This window comes from Triticum dicoccoides, chromosome 5A, assembly GCF_002162155.2.
Source record: "Triticum dicoccoides isolate Atlit2015 ecotype Zavitan chromosome 5A, WEW_v2.0, whole genome shotgun sequence".
Lineage (NCBI taxonomy): Eukaryota > Viridiplantae > Streptophyta > Magnoliopsida > Poales > Poaceae > Triticum > Triticum dicoccoides.
In genome coordinates this window covers 571,939,917-571,955,811 of record NC_041388.1, presented here as the reverse complement: position 1 = coordinate 571,955,811, position 15,895 = coordinate 571,939,917, and the positions used below count along the sequence as shown (strand labels likewise).

At 45.9% G+C, this 15,895-nt stretch overlaps 3 protein-coding genes across 3 annotated transcripts in view; 2 read left to right on the top strand and 1 right to left on the bottom strand.

Moving 5' to 3' along the window:
- The first annotated feature begins 4,626 nt into the window (after positions 1–4,626).
- Positions 4,627–8,147, top strand: LOC119300026 (mitochondrial amidoxime reducing component 2-like). The gene is made up of 10 exons (XM_037577115.1): positions 4,627–4,664; positions 5,227–5,285; positions 5,832–6,077; positions 6,195–6,344; positions 6,582–6,758; positions 6,890–6,978; positions 7,091–7,155; positions 7,283–7,385; positions 7,615–7,725; positions 7,810–8,147. The coding sequence occupies exons 1-10, from the start codon at positions 4,627–4,629 to the stop codon at positions 7,909–7,911; spliced, it is 1,140 nt and encodes a 379-aa protein (XP_037433012.1). The 3' UTR covers positions 7,912–8,147.
- Positions 8,148–11,846: 3,699 nt separating this feature from the next.
- On the top strand, positions 11,847–14,825 carry LOC119302931 (mitochondrial amidoxime reducing component 2-like). Its single transcript, XM_037579985.1, has 8 exons — positions 11,847–12,166; positions 12,263–12,412; positions 13,035–13,211; positions 13,351–13,439; positions 13,555–13,619; positions 13,768–13,870; positions 14,357–14,470; positions 14,555–14,825. Exons 1-8 carry the CDS (start codon positions 12,010–12,012, stop codon positions 14,681–14,683), a joined length of 984 nt encoding a protein of 327 aa, XP_037435882.1. The 5' UTR covers positions 11,847–12,009; the 3' UTR covers positions 14,684–14,825.
- Positions 14,826–14,859: 34 nt separating this feature from the next.
- Positions 14,860–15,895, bottom strand: part of LOC119300024 (extensin-like) — a 2,459-nt gene continuing 1,423 nt past the window's right edge. The window contains exons 3-4 of the mRNA XM_037577114.1: positions 15,275–15,887; positions 14,860–15,166 (exon numbers count right to left, since the gene is read on the bottom strand). Coding sequence (XP_037433011.1) covers positions 15,135–15,166; positions 15,275–15,887 — 645 coding nt within the window. The 3' untranslated portion in view covers positions 14,860–15,134. The remainder of the gene's footprint in view (positions 15,167–15,274; positions 15,888–15,895) is intronic.

Sequence of the window (15,895 nt, the reverse complement as noted above, 5' to 3'; positions counted from 1 at the left end):
GGGGGTCGGGCGGTGCCGGGAGTGAGGGAGGAGGTGGGGCGGGGCGGCGCCGGGAGTGAGGGAGAAGATGGGGGTCGGGAGGCGCCGGGAGTGAGGGAGAAGGTGGGGGCGGGGCGAGCCAGGATCGGGGGAGGAGATGGGGGCGGCCGACACTGGGAGCCGGGGAGGATGACGAAAATAAAAAAAAGGTGGAAGGATGATGAAAATAAACCAGCAAAAATAAACTGTGCAGGCTATTCACCAACTGCTTCATTAGGAGTAGAGATTAGAGATTAGAGATTAGAGATTATTTGTTTCCTGAAAATCTATTATTTGTTTCCTAAAGCAAATTGCATTAATGAGAGAGATCCGTTGATTTGGCTAAGGTAGGAAAGAATCTATTATTTGTTTGCTAAAGAAAATTGCATTAATGGGAGAGATCCGTTGATTTGGCTAAGGTAGGAAAGAATCTATTATTTGTTTGCTAAAGCAAATTGCATTAATGGGAGAGATCCGTTGATTTGGCTAAGGTAGAAAAAATATATTATTTGTTTCCTAAAGAAAATTGCATTAATGAGAGAGATTTGTTGATTTGGCTAAGGTAGGCGGTTTTTGCGGTTCGTGGCGGCTCAGTGTGAGGTGGGACGAGGTACCAAAAAAAACCATGGGAGGTGGGACGGAAAAAAACCTGAGAGGTGGGAGTTGTCCTTGGTTAACCTACGAAATTTCGTAGTTTTTTTAGGACGAAAAAAACCAGCGGAGGTGGGACGAAAGTTGACCGGCGGAGACTACCAACTGCTCCATTAGGAGTAGAGATTACTCAGGTGCATCAAGGATGAAATTACGATAGTCCGCTAGCGTGTGAGGACAAGTATTAGCCTCAAGACACAATAGCCATCTTTTGTACTCCCTCCGTTCCTAAATATAAGTCTTTTTAGACATTTTAAATGAACTACAACATACGGATGTATGTAGACATATTTTAGAGTGTAGATTCATTCATTTTGTTCCGTATGTAGTCACTTGTTGGAATCTCTAAAAAGATTTATATTAAGAAACGGAGGGATTATATCATTTCGTAGAACGAGTAGTTCAAAGAGAAAAATCATTTACAAGATTTCTAATAGTGATCTTAGGAGTGTGATTCTCATTACAGAAGACCAAGAGTGTTCCGTGAGTCCCAAATCTTCCAAAGAATAGAGAATGCCCCATGTCCAGGGAGGAGGAAGCCCATAGCGAAACGGAGGGAGTATATCATTTCATAGAACGAGTAGTCCAAAGAGAAAAATCATTTACAAGATTTCTAATAGTGATCTTAGGAGTGTGATCCTCATTACAGAAGACCAAGAGTGTTCCGTGAGTCCCAAATCTTCCAAAGAATAGAGAGTGCCCCATGTCCAGGGAGGAGGAAGCCCATAGTTGTAAAGTGCCCCAAACTTGCATGGTAGTCAAGCAATGCAAATGTCCTCTACCGACGCGTCGCATCTTGGGTGGAGGCTACTAGGAGCTATAGTCCTCCTGGTGAGGTTGTGCTTGGTGTTGAGGCTGTTTCTGAACAACAACCAACCAAATATGTACCTTGATAGGCACCTTAGAGGACCAAATTAGGTGGCCGGTGGGGTTCTTGACTTTTTCAGTAGTGAGAAGAGCATAGGTATTCCTAGAGGAGAAGTTCGCCCCATGAAGCAGGACTGTCATTATTGTCGTCGTTAGGGCCAAAGTCCTACAACAAAGACAACACCTCATCGAGCTCTCTCGAAGCAACATTAGTAAGGAGAACCAATTTTTTTAAACTCGTCTCGAGGCAAGGTTGGTTGTGTAGTAGGTGATGCATCAATATGATTATAGTATCGTTGCACCCTTTAGGCCCGCCATCTTCCAAGCATGAAGCTCACTCATAGCAAGCTGGAAAGTCACACCCTATGATTTGGCTCAACTCTTAAAGATCCTTCTATCGCTCTCTTGCCAAATCGAACATCAAAGGAGGCAAATGGTGTTTTATCATTCACACAACTTTTGAACTAGCGGTCCACCCTTCATCCACAATGAAGGGATATGGTGTTGATGGTTAGAAGGGAAACAACAGGAAGATTAAAATTCACAGTAGCCATATACTAAATCAAGCACATGTACGAGCACTGAGCGAAGAGGTGGAGCGTTGTCTCCGAGTGACAATGATAGAGAAGACAGATAGCGGTGTTAGGTCATCCCCAGCGATCAAGCATGTCATGGTTCTCGAAATAGGCTTTCATTCAACATTATATATAAAGTCCAAACAGTTGAACCGGTACAAGGTGATGAGAAAGTACCGAAACAAGTAGACCAAAACATAAAAATGAGATCTGACATAAAGTTGAGAATTCCCCAACTCGGATCATTAAAATATGAATCACCACACCTAACAAACGACGACCTAAACTACCGAGTAGGAGTGAACCACACTGCCTTGGATAACCACCGGACTCTTGCACCGAACACACCAAGCCATTGCCGAAGAGGGTAGTCGTATGCTCTCTCGCTCCGAGCCTTGGAGCACCAATCCTGCCTATGGATAGCGAGGACCGAGGATGGTGACTACAAGGGCATGTGTAAAGATAGGAGACCAACGAATCCACCCCATGCCAGAGTTGAATAAGCTTCATGGCAGGATCAAAGCAAGTCTGAAGACGTCTACATGCTGCAACACCATATGGCACATGAGTTCCTTGACAAATGCTCCCAACGACAGGCAAGGGATTTTATCTGGAACCCTGAAACGGAGAGGATACCCACAATGACACCCCCCCCCCCAAGAGGTAAGTGACACCCATAGGTATTATCGTCAGTGGCGTAAGCGCTAAACAATCACTCAGACCCTCACCTATGCCACCCGAGGTACCAAGGGCACCGATCCAACCCAAGGGGAAGGCCACCTAGCCAACATGAGGCCTTCAGGTCTTGGTCAGGGAGTCGCCACCACCGAAGTCACAATGACACCATAAATCATCCTCCACTCCTCCTCTTGCTACCCTCATATCCAAGAAGAATTGCCACCACCGCTATAGCCCGCTCGCCAACAAGCCACCGGCACAGCCTCACCTCTCGGGGTTGCCGCCCCAGCATCCATGGCCCCAAGCCTACATCCCAATCCGCACGCATTGCCACCCACCGAAGGCACTAGCGGGAAGGCCACTCCTTCCCCACCCTAAGGCAACCCCAGCCGTGAACAACATGGCAAAACCGACAGAATCTGAATGAAGGAGAGTCCAACCCGGCGGTCGCCTACCAATGACTACGGTGGCAGTCATTGGGCTTTGGATTGGCCCCATCGATCCCCTAATTAAGGCAGATGGATCTAGGCCAGGACAACCCTCTCCACTACTCCTCTCCTGGGAACAACCAACACAACTCTCGCTACCGACGATTCGATGATGTCACAGCCCTGTCAGCCGTAGTGCCCCAACCAAAAGGAAGCCCAGAGCTTCTAGCACAAAAGTCTCGTGAAACCAACTCCTAGGGCATAGATCTACCACAACATGCATGCACAACTCCTTCAGCACGGTAGGCCGCTGCTACCCCGCTGGAAACATCGCTCCACCCGACGTCGCGAAATACATAATACATAGAATATTGCCTCCAATGACCATTTGTGTGCATATGGAACAATTTCTTCAACTTGAAATTGCAGTTTCTGAGTTAATTGACTTTTTTGCACGCAATGAGCGACTTCAGTGACCGTAAGTGACTTTTACTCAAAGAGTTATGTAGATTTGGGAGAGGCTATGTTGCCTAGAAAAAAAATGGTGTTCATCGATTCCACGTGACGTCTTCTATCGCCTTCATCTTCCTCCTTGTACCCTCATCGACACGCCCTCTTGCCAACGTCTCGCGTAGCAGGCGTGCCTGTCGCGCCACCATTCCCCACCCGTGCGGCCGTGTCGCCCCCTCCATCTAGTTGTTGCCTGTTGTCCCTCTAAACCTCATTCTTGGGCGCTAACCGCTGTACTTGCATGGTCAGCCCTCTTGCTCACCTCCATCGGCAACGCCGCCTCCCGTCTCCGGTAGGGCTTCATGCCTCGCATCAAACTAATTGACGTTTGAAATTCTAGGTCTTATCAATATTTATTTTGTGCCAAATATAATGGTATGGTTTTTATTTCTTTACTTTAAATGTACCATGAGTGGTAGATTTTTCGACATTGTCTATGCGTCACTGATATGCAATTAGAGTATTTAACCAAAAACTACCACATTTTGCTGAACCATGCCCACAAACTATCACTTTACAAATTTGTGCCGAAAACTATCACTTTTTTACTAACCTGTTACAAAAAACTACCATGTCAGAAAATTGTCCGATTCTCCTTGTTTAAGTCCGTTTCTGACTGGCTGGGCCCACAATTCAAGCGCCAACGTGGCCAACCTTTCACGGCTGTGTGTTAACGCCCGTTAATGGCTCGTGTTCGGTGTTAAATTATGCTCTTTGAAAAAGTGCTTTAACAGTTAAATTCAGTTAACAACAAGTAAATTCATGTAACTGAATTCAGCTACCAATAGATAAAATTAGTTAAATGTTAACTGAATTTTTTAACAACACATAAATTCACTAAACTGTTCAAGTTAAGAACAGGTTGATTCAGTTAGATGAATTTTCACTGATTTCAAACAATGGGTCAATTTAGCTTACTGAAATCAGTTAAGAACAGGTAAATTCAGTTAACTGCTAACTAAATTAAGTTAACTAAAGATCTAGCTTTACATATATGCTTATCTATGAAAGGCACTTATCAGTTTCAGTTGAAACCACATCATACTTCTCTACACAACTGAGAACTCCTTGACATTGCACTATTTAAACCACATAACACTTTCTGTTCTACCCGCACAACATGCCAAATCAAACCACAAAAATAATTCATCTAAGAGCTTAAGATTACATAGAACAACCTAGGAATCTCCTCCCAGTCAAAGTACCTTCGAAAGCAACCATCTTCCTGGACGTCTCACTATGCAACATGCACTTTGGTTCCGATTCAATTACACAACAACAGAAAAATGGATCCACCACAGTGTCCAGGGTTTTCTACAAACATTGTAACCAAAATATACTTGGAATCAACCATTGAAGCAGAGAAAAATCATAAAATCCCAACTTTATATGACCTAATCCTAACCCAAACTCAGAGCCAACATGGTGTACTTACAAAGAGCTCCGCCTCCATGCCAACCATGGAGATGTCGTTGTTCGAGCTTTGTTTGTCATTCCAGGAAGGCATCCTCAAGTTCTACCGGCAACAATGGCGACAGCGATATGGTCGAGGGAGAGAGTGAGTGAGCGAGGAGGGAGGGAGAGAGTGACTGAGCCCACAGTGGCCCAATCAACCCTTATTTGACGGTCGACGGCCGTGTCCCGACCGAACACATGCCGTTAACGGCCGTTAACACGCAACCGTGAAAGGTTGGCCACGTTGGCGCCTGATTTGTGGGCCCAGCCAGTCAGAAACGGGCTTAGAACGGGCGAATCGGGCAGTTTCCTGACATGGTAGTTTTTGTAACAGATTAGTAATCAAGTGGTAGTTTTTCTTTCCAATGAAAAAAAAGTGATAGTTTTCAGCACAAAATTATGAAATGGTAGTTTGTAGGCACGGTCAGACAAAATATGATAGTTTTTGGTTAAATACTTCCTGCAATTACCACCGAGGCAAGAAAGGCAAACTACTACTACCCACTCCACTCCACTCCAGTGGCCTCAGCTCGTGTGGGATGAGAAAGGAAAGCCACGTTCGTTTGTTTTTCAAGAAAATTCCGACGTACGCTGCGTGCCAAAACGGACCGAATGGCGCGCCGCACTAGGCGCTAGGCGGTGAGATAAGGCGCCGAGAGAAAGTCGCGAGCTGCGCTTCTCGCTGTCTCCACATTGCACTCTCCTCTTCCTCACTCCCTCCTCGCGTGCTTCTGCGCGGCGATCGCGTCCTTCCTCTCCTCCCTCCTGGGCGGCGGCGGCGGCGGGGGCGAGGAGCCGTCGGGAGAGCCGGCGGCGACGGTGGCGTCCATCCTCATATACCCCGTCAAGTCCTGCAGGGGCGTCTCTGTGCCGCAGGCCCCCGTCACCTCCACCGGTACTACACTACTGCCCCCCAGGCCCCAGCTTCACTGAAACCAATCATTTTTCTCGTGTCCCGCTGTCCTGTGTCGTGTTGGGCTCTGATCTGATGGCTCCGACGGACGGACTGCAGGGTTCAGGTGGGATCGGCAGTGGTTGGTGGTGAACGCCAAGGGCAGGGCGCTCACGCAGAGGGTGAAGCCCAAGATGGCGCTGATCGAGGTGGAGTTGCCGCCGGCGGCCTTCGACGAGGACTGGCAGCCCACCCCCGACTCCTACATGGGTATGACTATGACGTGCTCAAGAAATTGGTTTCCAACTTCGATATGCTCTTTGATAAACTGTGACCTGTGAAGATGCAGCTTCCTTTTTAACGTTTCACAGGAAAACCCTTGTACGTATCATTTTCATTTGGCCTGACGCTAACTGCAGTTATAAGATGAATTATGATGTCCTTTCTTTTATGTTTCAGAGGAAATCTCCTAAAGATCAATTTTATTTGATCCTCTGCCGATTGCAGTTATAAGAGCACCTGGAATGGACACGCTGAAGGTCCCTCTGGTTGCGGAACGCGCCACGCTCGATGACGTCTCCGTGTGGGAGTGGTCTGGTTCTGCCTATGACGAAGGGGGTGAAGCAGCCGAATGGTTCTCCAACTATTTCGGGAAGCCAAGTCGCCTCGTGCGGTTTAAAGAAGGTGTATACCTTATGGTGTTCTTTAATCACAAAAAGTGGCTTGGATGTCTGTGTATTTATTCAGAAAATGTTTTCTCATTGAGATCATCTCTGATACTTATGGAGAATGTCTGTTTTTCATGTTCTTGGCAGAGACCGAAATCAGGCCGACTGATCCCAAGTATGCTCAAGGTTACAAGCTCACGTTTACGGACGCCTTTCCTTTCCTGATGGCCTCCCAGGTAGTACCTTCATACTTCACACCTCAGACTGTTTGCCTATGTATGAACTATGAAGGCAATGTGCACTGCTGCTAAACACAAACCTCAAGCTAACAGTTCAAATAATTTGTAGGGCTCTCTGGATGCACTAAATGAGATTCTTAAAGAACCTGTACCGATCAATCGCTTCAGACCAAAGTAAGCAGCTCACTGTATTTTCTGAATAACCTTTTTGCCGGGGGTTTATGTATTATAGATTATGACACTAGGTTGCTTAATATCCACCTACCTTTTGCTTTCTTAAAAACATGGTTTGCTTTGATAGTATTGTAGTTGATGGATGCCACCCATACTCGGAGGATCTGTGGAAAACCATAAAGATAAACAAGCTGACATTTGACGGGGTGAAGTTATGCGACCGTTGCAAGGTAAAATTTCAAGATCTGTTTCTGTGGTTGACATGCAATGAAGCCAGGCATGCAACTCAACGACGGACGCACGATGGGGATTAGTTTCATTTATGAAGTTGTTCATTTGTTTCATACGAACCTTACACCACCAGAATTCAGTAGTATGATATGCACACTAAACATTCACACAGGACAATATAAATAGGAGTACATACTCTATACTTAGTTTCTCTGTTTGCTGATTCAGGTGCCTACCGTTAATCAAGAGAACGGAATACTTGGCACCGAACCAACAGAAACTATGCTGACATTCCGGTCCGGTGAAGTGATCCGTCCGAGCCACAAGAATAAACACAAGGTAATTAATTGTCTCTTTCAACCTATTCTACTTTTGGCAGTAGAGCAAGCTGTTCACTGCTCGCATTTTTACCTTGTTTTGCAGGTGTACTTTGGGAAAAATCTGGTCTGCAAGGAATCGGTATCAGCAAAGGGAAAAGGGAGGATCGTCAAGGTCGGCGACCCGGTTTACGTTCTTCAGACATAGCCTTCTTCCGACGAAGTTCCAGCCTGAGCAAGGCCATGGTAGCACCTACCGTATACTTACTCCGTCCCAAAACAAGGGTCTCAACTTTAGTACTAATGTTACTAAAGTTGAAACATTTTTGGGACGGAGGGAGTATGTTTTATGTGTGTTTCGAAGAGACGACCTGTTGGTTGAATTTGTGCACGCATTGCGTAAATTCAACTTTGCAATAAAGTAAATTCAGCTTAGCAATAAAATCTTGACGAGTGTAATCGTCATGCTCTCCATCTCAAACAATATCATCATCTGGTTCTTTAGCTTGTCGATCGGCCAAACAGTAGAATGTGGTCACTCACTGATGTTCGTTAGGGAAGCCTTTGTCAGAGACTTATCAACTGACTGGCGAACGTGGTCACCATTATGACATTCAGTGGCATGAGACATTACAATAATCAAATCAAGCATGGGAGATGGCCGTGAGAAATTAGTTCTAGGACTAGCCCACGGGCTTGTATTTTCTCTGAAGTTCTTTCTTTCACCCACCTGATCGCTTGATCAAACTCTGTTTCCCGCTCTCTTCTGCTAAATCAAAAAGAACAAAAAATCAACCATGGGACAAAGTATAATGCAAGAAAATAAGATACATGATACAGATTCATGACGATCGAACAATGCACCAGTATGATGGGGTGTTTCTTAGAGGATGCGATGGTATGCTTGCGACGATGTCCAGACGATGAAATTAAACATTTAAACGATATCTTTTTGCCTTTGCTCGAAAGCTAAAGTTTTCTCTTTATTGGCATTTTTGATAGTTTCAAGTTCTTCCTATTCCTAGTGGTCTACAAGGGCATCGTTGACAGATTGAAGTTCATGATACTGCTCCATCAGGAATATTTTAACAGTTTCAATTTCATCCAGCTGCTATGGCGGGACCTTCTTGACATTTGTGTTGGATTTGAGTCAACATGGCAATGGACACCCGCAACCCACTAATCCGGCGGGTAAAACACTATTAGCGTAAGGGTTTGAGAAAAATAAATACTCATGGATTTATAAATGAGGGAAAATTATACCCATCGGGTAAGCCGTGTACGGGTACGGGAATGCAATACTCATACCCATACCCACGTACCCGCATACCCATATACTAATTCCTTCTAACAGGTAGGTCCCATGTGTCGTTCACTAAAGAAAAAAAACTTACCAGTTTAATCTAGGCTAACACAGCCACTAGGCTCGACCCAAAATCCCCTCCCCTTGCCCATGTGCGTGATCTTATTAAATGCATTGATCTTATTTTGTGGAGTCATGATTTTTTCTCTTATTTTCTTGATTATATTATATTGTTTCCTTCATTTTAATCATCTGGATGTAAGGGCTGCAGAACTATCTTCAATAAAAGGGGAAAAAATGTGTCTTTCTTGTTTGTCTTGTAATTGGAAATAAGAAAAAGGAACAGATGTAAATGTTTCTCTAAAAAGTTCACTTACAGGCTACTCACCGTGAATGTAATTAGCATTGTTTAGAGCCATCTAGTTCATGCTTATTCTATCCACTTATGAAAATTAATATCATTCTTTTTATTCCATCGCACATCAAATTGTGCTATATACTAAAATATGGTGGGTGGGTGTGTGTGTGTGCGCGCGCGCGTGTGTGTGTGTGTGTGTGTGTGTGTGTCGAAGTTTACATGCTAAAATGTTGTGTATATATGCGAAAATGCTGAAAAATACATGATGGAGTGTGGATTGGGTAAGGTGGCTGAAATCGGTCTTTTTACCCATCAGCATTACCCACCACCGGCCGGGTACGGGTATGGGAACAGTTCAAAACCCGAGGTATGGGTACTATCACGGGTGTGGGTGAAAATATTGAGACGGGTATGGGTTTGGGCAACCATTACCCGCACCCGAACCCGACGATTGCCATGTTGAGATTTGAGAAACTTTGCTTATACATGGGCGGATCAAAAGTTCATCACGGACAAATTTATTGGAGCTGTGGTTGTGACGGATCACAGTATGGTCATGATGGTTCATCAATGTCTCGACTATGACTGCATGACTCCCTATCAAGTTATGTCTACCTTCACCACCCATACACTTTTGTAGACCAAGTTCAAGAACACAATGGTCATAGTACAAGGATCAAGAACTCTAACCTTGCTTTGAAGGCCAAAAGGGTGATCGTGCGAGCTTCAAGAGAGGAAGTTCATGAAGAAAAAGGTGTTGATGATGACTACTGTGACAGATCACACTATCGTGCAATTGAACATTATTCTTTTTGTAACTATTAGCATCGGCATTTGAACATAGAGCACAATGACATAGCAATTAGACATTAGTCTTTTTGTAACTATTAGCATAATGGCATTATTACATAGCAATTGCAACATCTTTTTGTTTGCTGCACCACAATCTTTATTTGACTCTTAGAACAATAACAATTAAACACATATATGAATATAGCAATTTGCAACATAAAGATATATAACCATTGTAATATGATGTATACATAATTTATATTGTAAACAATATATTCACATAGAAAAACTAGATTAGACATAAACACAAAATATACAAGTGTACCAAAGCTCACCATTGTGAATGTTGCCGCAGCCTAAGAACATGGTAGCGATGCTGGGGTCAACGACCGCCCACGGCGGCCCGAGAAAACCGATAACACCACACGAACACCAAGCCTCGCACCGGCATGCATCCACGTGCCTGCATCGTGGGTACTCGATGGCCCCAGCATGTACGAGCCAACCAAGCGCATGCACGGGGACCAACGGCACGGAGTGGCGAGGGAAGGGCGCGACCACAAAGAGGAAGCATAGATCCGGCAGTGGGAGGGCATAGGCGACAAAGGGGTCTGTGATAGGGTTTAGTCTTAAGAGTGGGGGGGGGGGGTATATACGCACCGCATCATCAACTGGCTGGTAAAAATGGTCAGTCGGTCGGTCAGTGATAAACACATAACACGGGCAGCTGGCAACATAACTCGCCGTTGTTCCTTTTTTTTAGTTGGTTATTCATTATCAGTGTCATTCCCGTTTGACCAGTCATTGATGACTAGTCATAGTCATGACTGCTGTAATTTTCTACTAGTCACTACTCCCTCCGTTCCTTTATGCAAGGTGTATTAACCAAGGCACATAATTATAGACATGTTAGAATGAAATTACTCTTGGCAATTTATTTGTTAGTGGCAAGTAGATCAGTTAGTCGAGGAAAGTATGAGATACATGCAATCGACAGAGAGATACTTTCCTTCTTTTGCTACAAGGAGAGATACAGACAATCGGGAGAGAGATACTTCCCTTTTTTGTAGAGGTCTAACAAGGGAATTATGAGGAATTCGAAGAAATGCACCTTACATTCTGAAATTTTATCAAAATACAAATACACCTTATATAACAGAATGGAGGGGGTAATGTGTTGGGTAGGGCACAAGAAAATAACAGTAGCCAACTGCATAGAAGATCACATATACAATCAAAAAACATCTTGTAAGAGAAGATCACATATACATGTATCCTCTCATAAAAGATCGTATCCACACAAGGCAAATAATAAAAATGCCAATCATAACTTGCGTACTTCCTCCGTCCCAAAATTCTTGTCTTAGGTTCGTCTAGATACGGATGTATCTAATACTAAAACGTGACTCGCTACATCCGTATTTACACAAATCTAAGATGAAAATTTTGGGACGGAGGGAGTACTTAACATGCAGGGATCTTCTCATAAAAGATCGTATCCACAAAACATCTATTTTGTGCCAAATATATAATGGCATGATCTTTTGGACATCATGTAGTATGAGTCATTGACCCGCAATTACTACCGTGGCAAGAAATGGAAAGTAATAGCTACCCGCTCAGCTGGCCTCAGCTCGTCCGGGGAAAGCGACAGCTCGTTTCTTTCCATAAAAATCGGACGCTGCGTGCCAAACCGACGGAATTGCGCGCCGCGGCTGGTAGGCAGGCAGGCGGCGAGATAAGACGCCGCGAAAGCAGCGAGCTTGCGCTTGTCGCTGTCGCTCCTCCGGCCTCCACTCTGTACTCTCGTCCTCCTCACTCCCTCTCGCGCGCTTCTGCGCCACGATCGATCCATGGAGAAGGCGGCGTCCTTCCTCTCCTCCCTCCTCGGCGGCGGCGGCGGGGACGGGCCGGCGGGGGAGCCGGCGGCGACGGTGGCGTCCATCCTCATATACCCCATCAAGTCCTGCAGGGGCGTCTCCGTGCCGCAGGCCCCCGTCACCTCCACCGGTACGACTACTCCACTGCCCCCAGCCTCACCGAAACCAATCATTTTCCTGCGTCGTGCTGAGCTCTGATCTGATGGCGGCGGCCGATGGACTGCAGGGTTCATGTGGGACCGGCAGTGGGTGGTGGTGAACGCCAAGGGCAGGGCCCTCACGCAGCGGGTGGAGCCCAGGATGGCGCTGGTGGAGACGGAGCTGCCGCCGGCCGCCTTCGACGAGGACTGGCAGCCCACCCCCGACTCCTGCTTGGGTACTCTTGTTTTTCCTTTCTTTCTTGATCATTTACATTAGGCATTTGATTTGTTCCGACTGATTTAGTACTGGAGTATGATATGCTCATCCAAAGGAAAAGATGTGTTGCAGTAATTTAATTTTGACCAACAGTTGTCTGTTCATTAAGCTGTACTACTAGCGATTTTGGTTCAGAAGATGTGCTCTAATTTTCTTCCTAATTAAATATTTCTAGATTAAGGTGTGTAAACCCCAATGGAGCATCAACAGAGAAAGTTTAGCCACTGTCTCTCTGTTTTGTTTTGACAGACAATTTGTTCAGACTAGTTTAGTTTCCTGCAAAATGTTCTGTCTCCGACTAACACTAGTAGATTTGGTCAGAAGTAATTGTGTTGCTGAATACTGCTTGTTGTTTGATCAAGCAATACACTAACACTAGTAGATTTGGTCAGAAGTAATTGCATATACTCTTTGATAAGTACATTGTGACTTGTGATGCGGCTTCCTCTTTGTATGCTTCAGAGATGCTGACAGCATTTATAAGAGCACCTGGGATGTGAAGTGATGTCCTTTCTTAATTTTTAATGTTTCAGAGGAAATCACCTAAACATCAATTTTATTTGACCCTCTGCTGATTGCAGTTATAAGAGCACCTGGGATGGACACGCTGAAGGTCCCTCTTGCTGCGGAACACGCCACGCTTGACGACGTCTCCGTCTGGGAGTGGTCTGGTTCTGCTTATGATGAAGGCCCTGAAGCAGCTGAATGGCTCTCCGCCTATTTCGGGAAGCCAAGTCGCCTCGTGCGGTTTAAAGGAGGTGCTCTTATACGTTCCTTGTGATGTTCTTTCATCGCAAAATATACCTTGGAAACCTGTAAAAAAATATTCAGAAAATGTTTTCTCAATGAGATCGTCTCTGGTACTTATGGAGAATGTCTCCTTTTCATGCTTTTCAGAGTCCGAAATCAGACCAACTAATCCTGAGTATGCTCAAGGCTACAAGATCGCCTTCACGGATTGCTTCCCGTTCCTGATAGCATCCCAGGTACACTTCATACTTCACAGCTCAGACTGTTTGCCTGTGTATGAACCATACTATGAAGGCTATGTGCACTGCTGCTAAACACAAAGCTCAAGTTGACATTTCAAATAATTTGCAGGGCTCACTGGATGCACTAAATGAGCTTCTTAAGGAACCTGTACCAATCAATCGCTTCAGACCAAAGTAAGCAGCACACTGTACTTTCAGAACAACCTCTTTGCTGGGGGTTTATGTATTATGAATTATGATAGCAGGTTGTTTGATTGATACTCGCCTGCCTTTTGCATTTACAATGCTTTTTTTTTCTTACAATCATGGTTTACTTTGACAGTATTTTAGTGGATGGATGCCACCCGTACGCAGAGGATCTGTGGAAAACCATGAAGATAAACAAGCTAACATTTGACGGCGTGAAGTTATGCGACCGTTGCAAGGTAAAATTCCCAGATCTGGTGCTGTGGTTGATTGTGCTTGAAACTTAATTCTGCAGTCATTTTCTGAAAAGAAACGTGATATTAACAGATAGCAAATTGCTTTGCTTCTTTTCTTTCCACCCTTTCCATAGCTACATAAGCAACAGGCTAAAGTCTCAGGGTGTGAAAAATCCTCCTTCGCTGCATATTTAACATACTTAGAGTTACTTGAGTGCAAGTGAGTAACTGGTATATCAGTTGGCTTAGTGCTGGCCTCCTGAGGTAATTCTTCATGACATCGAGGACTACCACAGGGCATGCAAGTAACAACGGATGAACAATGGGGACAGTTCTTATAAAGCTGATACTTATGAACTTGTTCATCAGTTTCATAAACCTTACACCACCATAATTCAGTAGAATGATGTGCACACTAAACATTCACAAGGTAATATATATATATAGGAGTATATACTCTATGCTTAGTTTCTCTGTTTGCCGATTCAGGTGCCTACCATTAATCAAGAGAACGGAATACCTGGCGGCACCGAACCAACAGAAACCATGCTGACATTCCGGTCCGGTGAAGTGATCCGTCCAAGCCACAAGAATAAACAGAAGGTAACTAATAGCCCCTTTCAACCTATTGTACTCTTAGTAGTAGAACAAGCCGTTGACCGCTCGCATTTTTATCTCGTTTTGCAGGTATACTTTGGGCAAAACCTGGTCTGCAAGGAGTCGGTGTCAGCAAAGGGCAAAGGGAGGATCGTCAAGGTCGGCGACCCGGTTCACGTTCTGCAGACATACCCTTCTTCCGATGAAGTTCCAGCCTGAGCAAGGGCATGTGTTGTTTTATACCCTGTTTTATGTGTGTGTTGAAGAGACGACCTGTCGGTTGATTTTGTGCACGCATTACATAAATTGAACTTAGCAATAAAAGCTCGAGGAGGGAGGAGGGAGTAGTTCTCAGTGGTCACTGATGTTCAGTTAGCAAAGCCTTCGTCAGAGACTTGTCAACTGACGAACGTGGTTGCCATTATGAAATTCATGAAGATGGAAAATTACATAGCGTTATTCAGAATTATACAAAACAATATGTGTCAAAAGGAAGCAAAAGTTAGATGGGTACATTCACAAACTGAACATGCTCACATTCAAAACAGCCTACATGTATATATCTGTATGTATATCTGTACTACTTCCTCTGAACTTGAGCAGACAATGGTGTCCAGCTTCCAAAACCATACACCACTGATGGCATCTGTTTGGGAGGCTGTTCTGTTCTTCACATCACACTGTAATGGCAGTTATCATAGCCTGGAAATGAAGATCAAGAAATGGTTACAGCATCAGTCAATCACAAGAAGAGCAAAGAAGAATGGAAGATGGCAATGGGGTTGAAGGAGAGGAGGTGATGTGGCTTACTCGGGTCCTTGGTGATGAGCATGGCGGTGCCGCCGAAGTCGCAGGTGGCGCCGGTGGACTTGGCGCGCTGCCAGTAGCTGTTGAAGGCGTAGGAGGCGTGGGACGTCATGGTGTCCGGCTTGAAGCAGGCGCCGTCCGCCTGGAGGGACTCGCAGTCGGCGCCGGACGCGCACGCGTAGTCCATGGCCTGCTGCACGATCGCCGCCGGCACCGACGGCTTCGCCACGCACCACTCCGCGTGCCCCGCCGACGGCGACGGCGGCCCGGTCGTCGGCGGGAGCACCACCGGCGGCTGGAAGCTGCCCCCCGGCGGGCTCGGGGACGACCCCGACCCGGACCCCGGTGAGGACTCCGGAGGCGGGTACGGCGCGTAGTCTGGCGGGCTGGGGGTCACCTCCGGCGGGCTTGGGAACGGCGTGACCTCCGGCGGGCTGGGAGTCACCTCCGGTGGCCCCGGGAACGGCGTGACCTCGGGTGGGCTGGGAGTCACCTCCGGTGGGCCCGGGAACGGCTCGACTTCCGGCGGGCTGGGCGTGACCTCCGGTGGCCCAGGGAATGGCGTCACGTCCGGTGGGCTGGGCGTGACCTCTGGTGGCCCTGGGAATGGCCCGACCTCCGGCG

Coding starts and splice junctions, on each gene's coding strand:
- LOC119300026 (XM_037577115.1), top strand. CDS start 4,627: ATGGGTCAATTTAGCTTACTGAAATCAGTTAAGAACAG. Junction 5,286..5,831: donor CGATATGGTCGAGGGAGAGA/GTGAGTGAGCGA, acceptor CGGTGAGATAAG/GCGCCGAGAGAAAGTCGCGA. Junction 6,979..7,090: donor CTTTCCTGATGGCCTCCCAG/GTAGTACCTTCA, acceptor AATAATTTGTAG/GGCTCTCTGGATGCACTAAA.
- LOC119302931 (XM_037579985.1), top strand. CDS start 12,010: ATGGAGAAGGCGGCGTCCTTCCTCTCCTCCCTCCTCGGCGGCGGCGGC. Junction 13,440..13,554: donor CGTTCCTGATAGCATCCCAG/GTACACTTCATA, acceptor AATAATTTGCAG/GGCTCACTGGATGCACTAAA. Junction 13,620..13,767: donor ATCAATCGCTTCAGACCAAA/GTAAGCAGCACA, acceptor TTACTTTGACAG/TATTTTAGTGGATGGATGCC.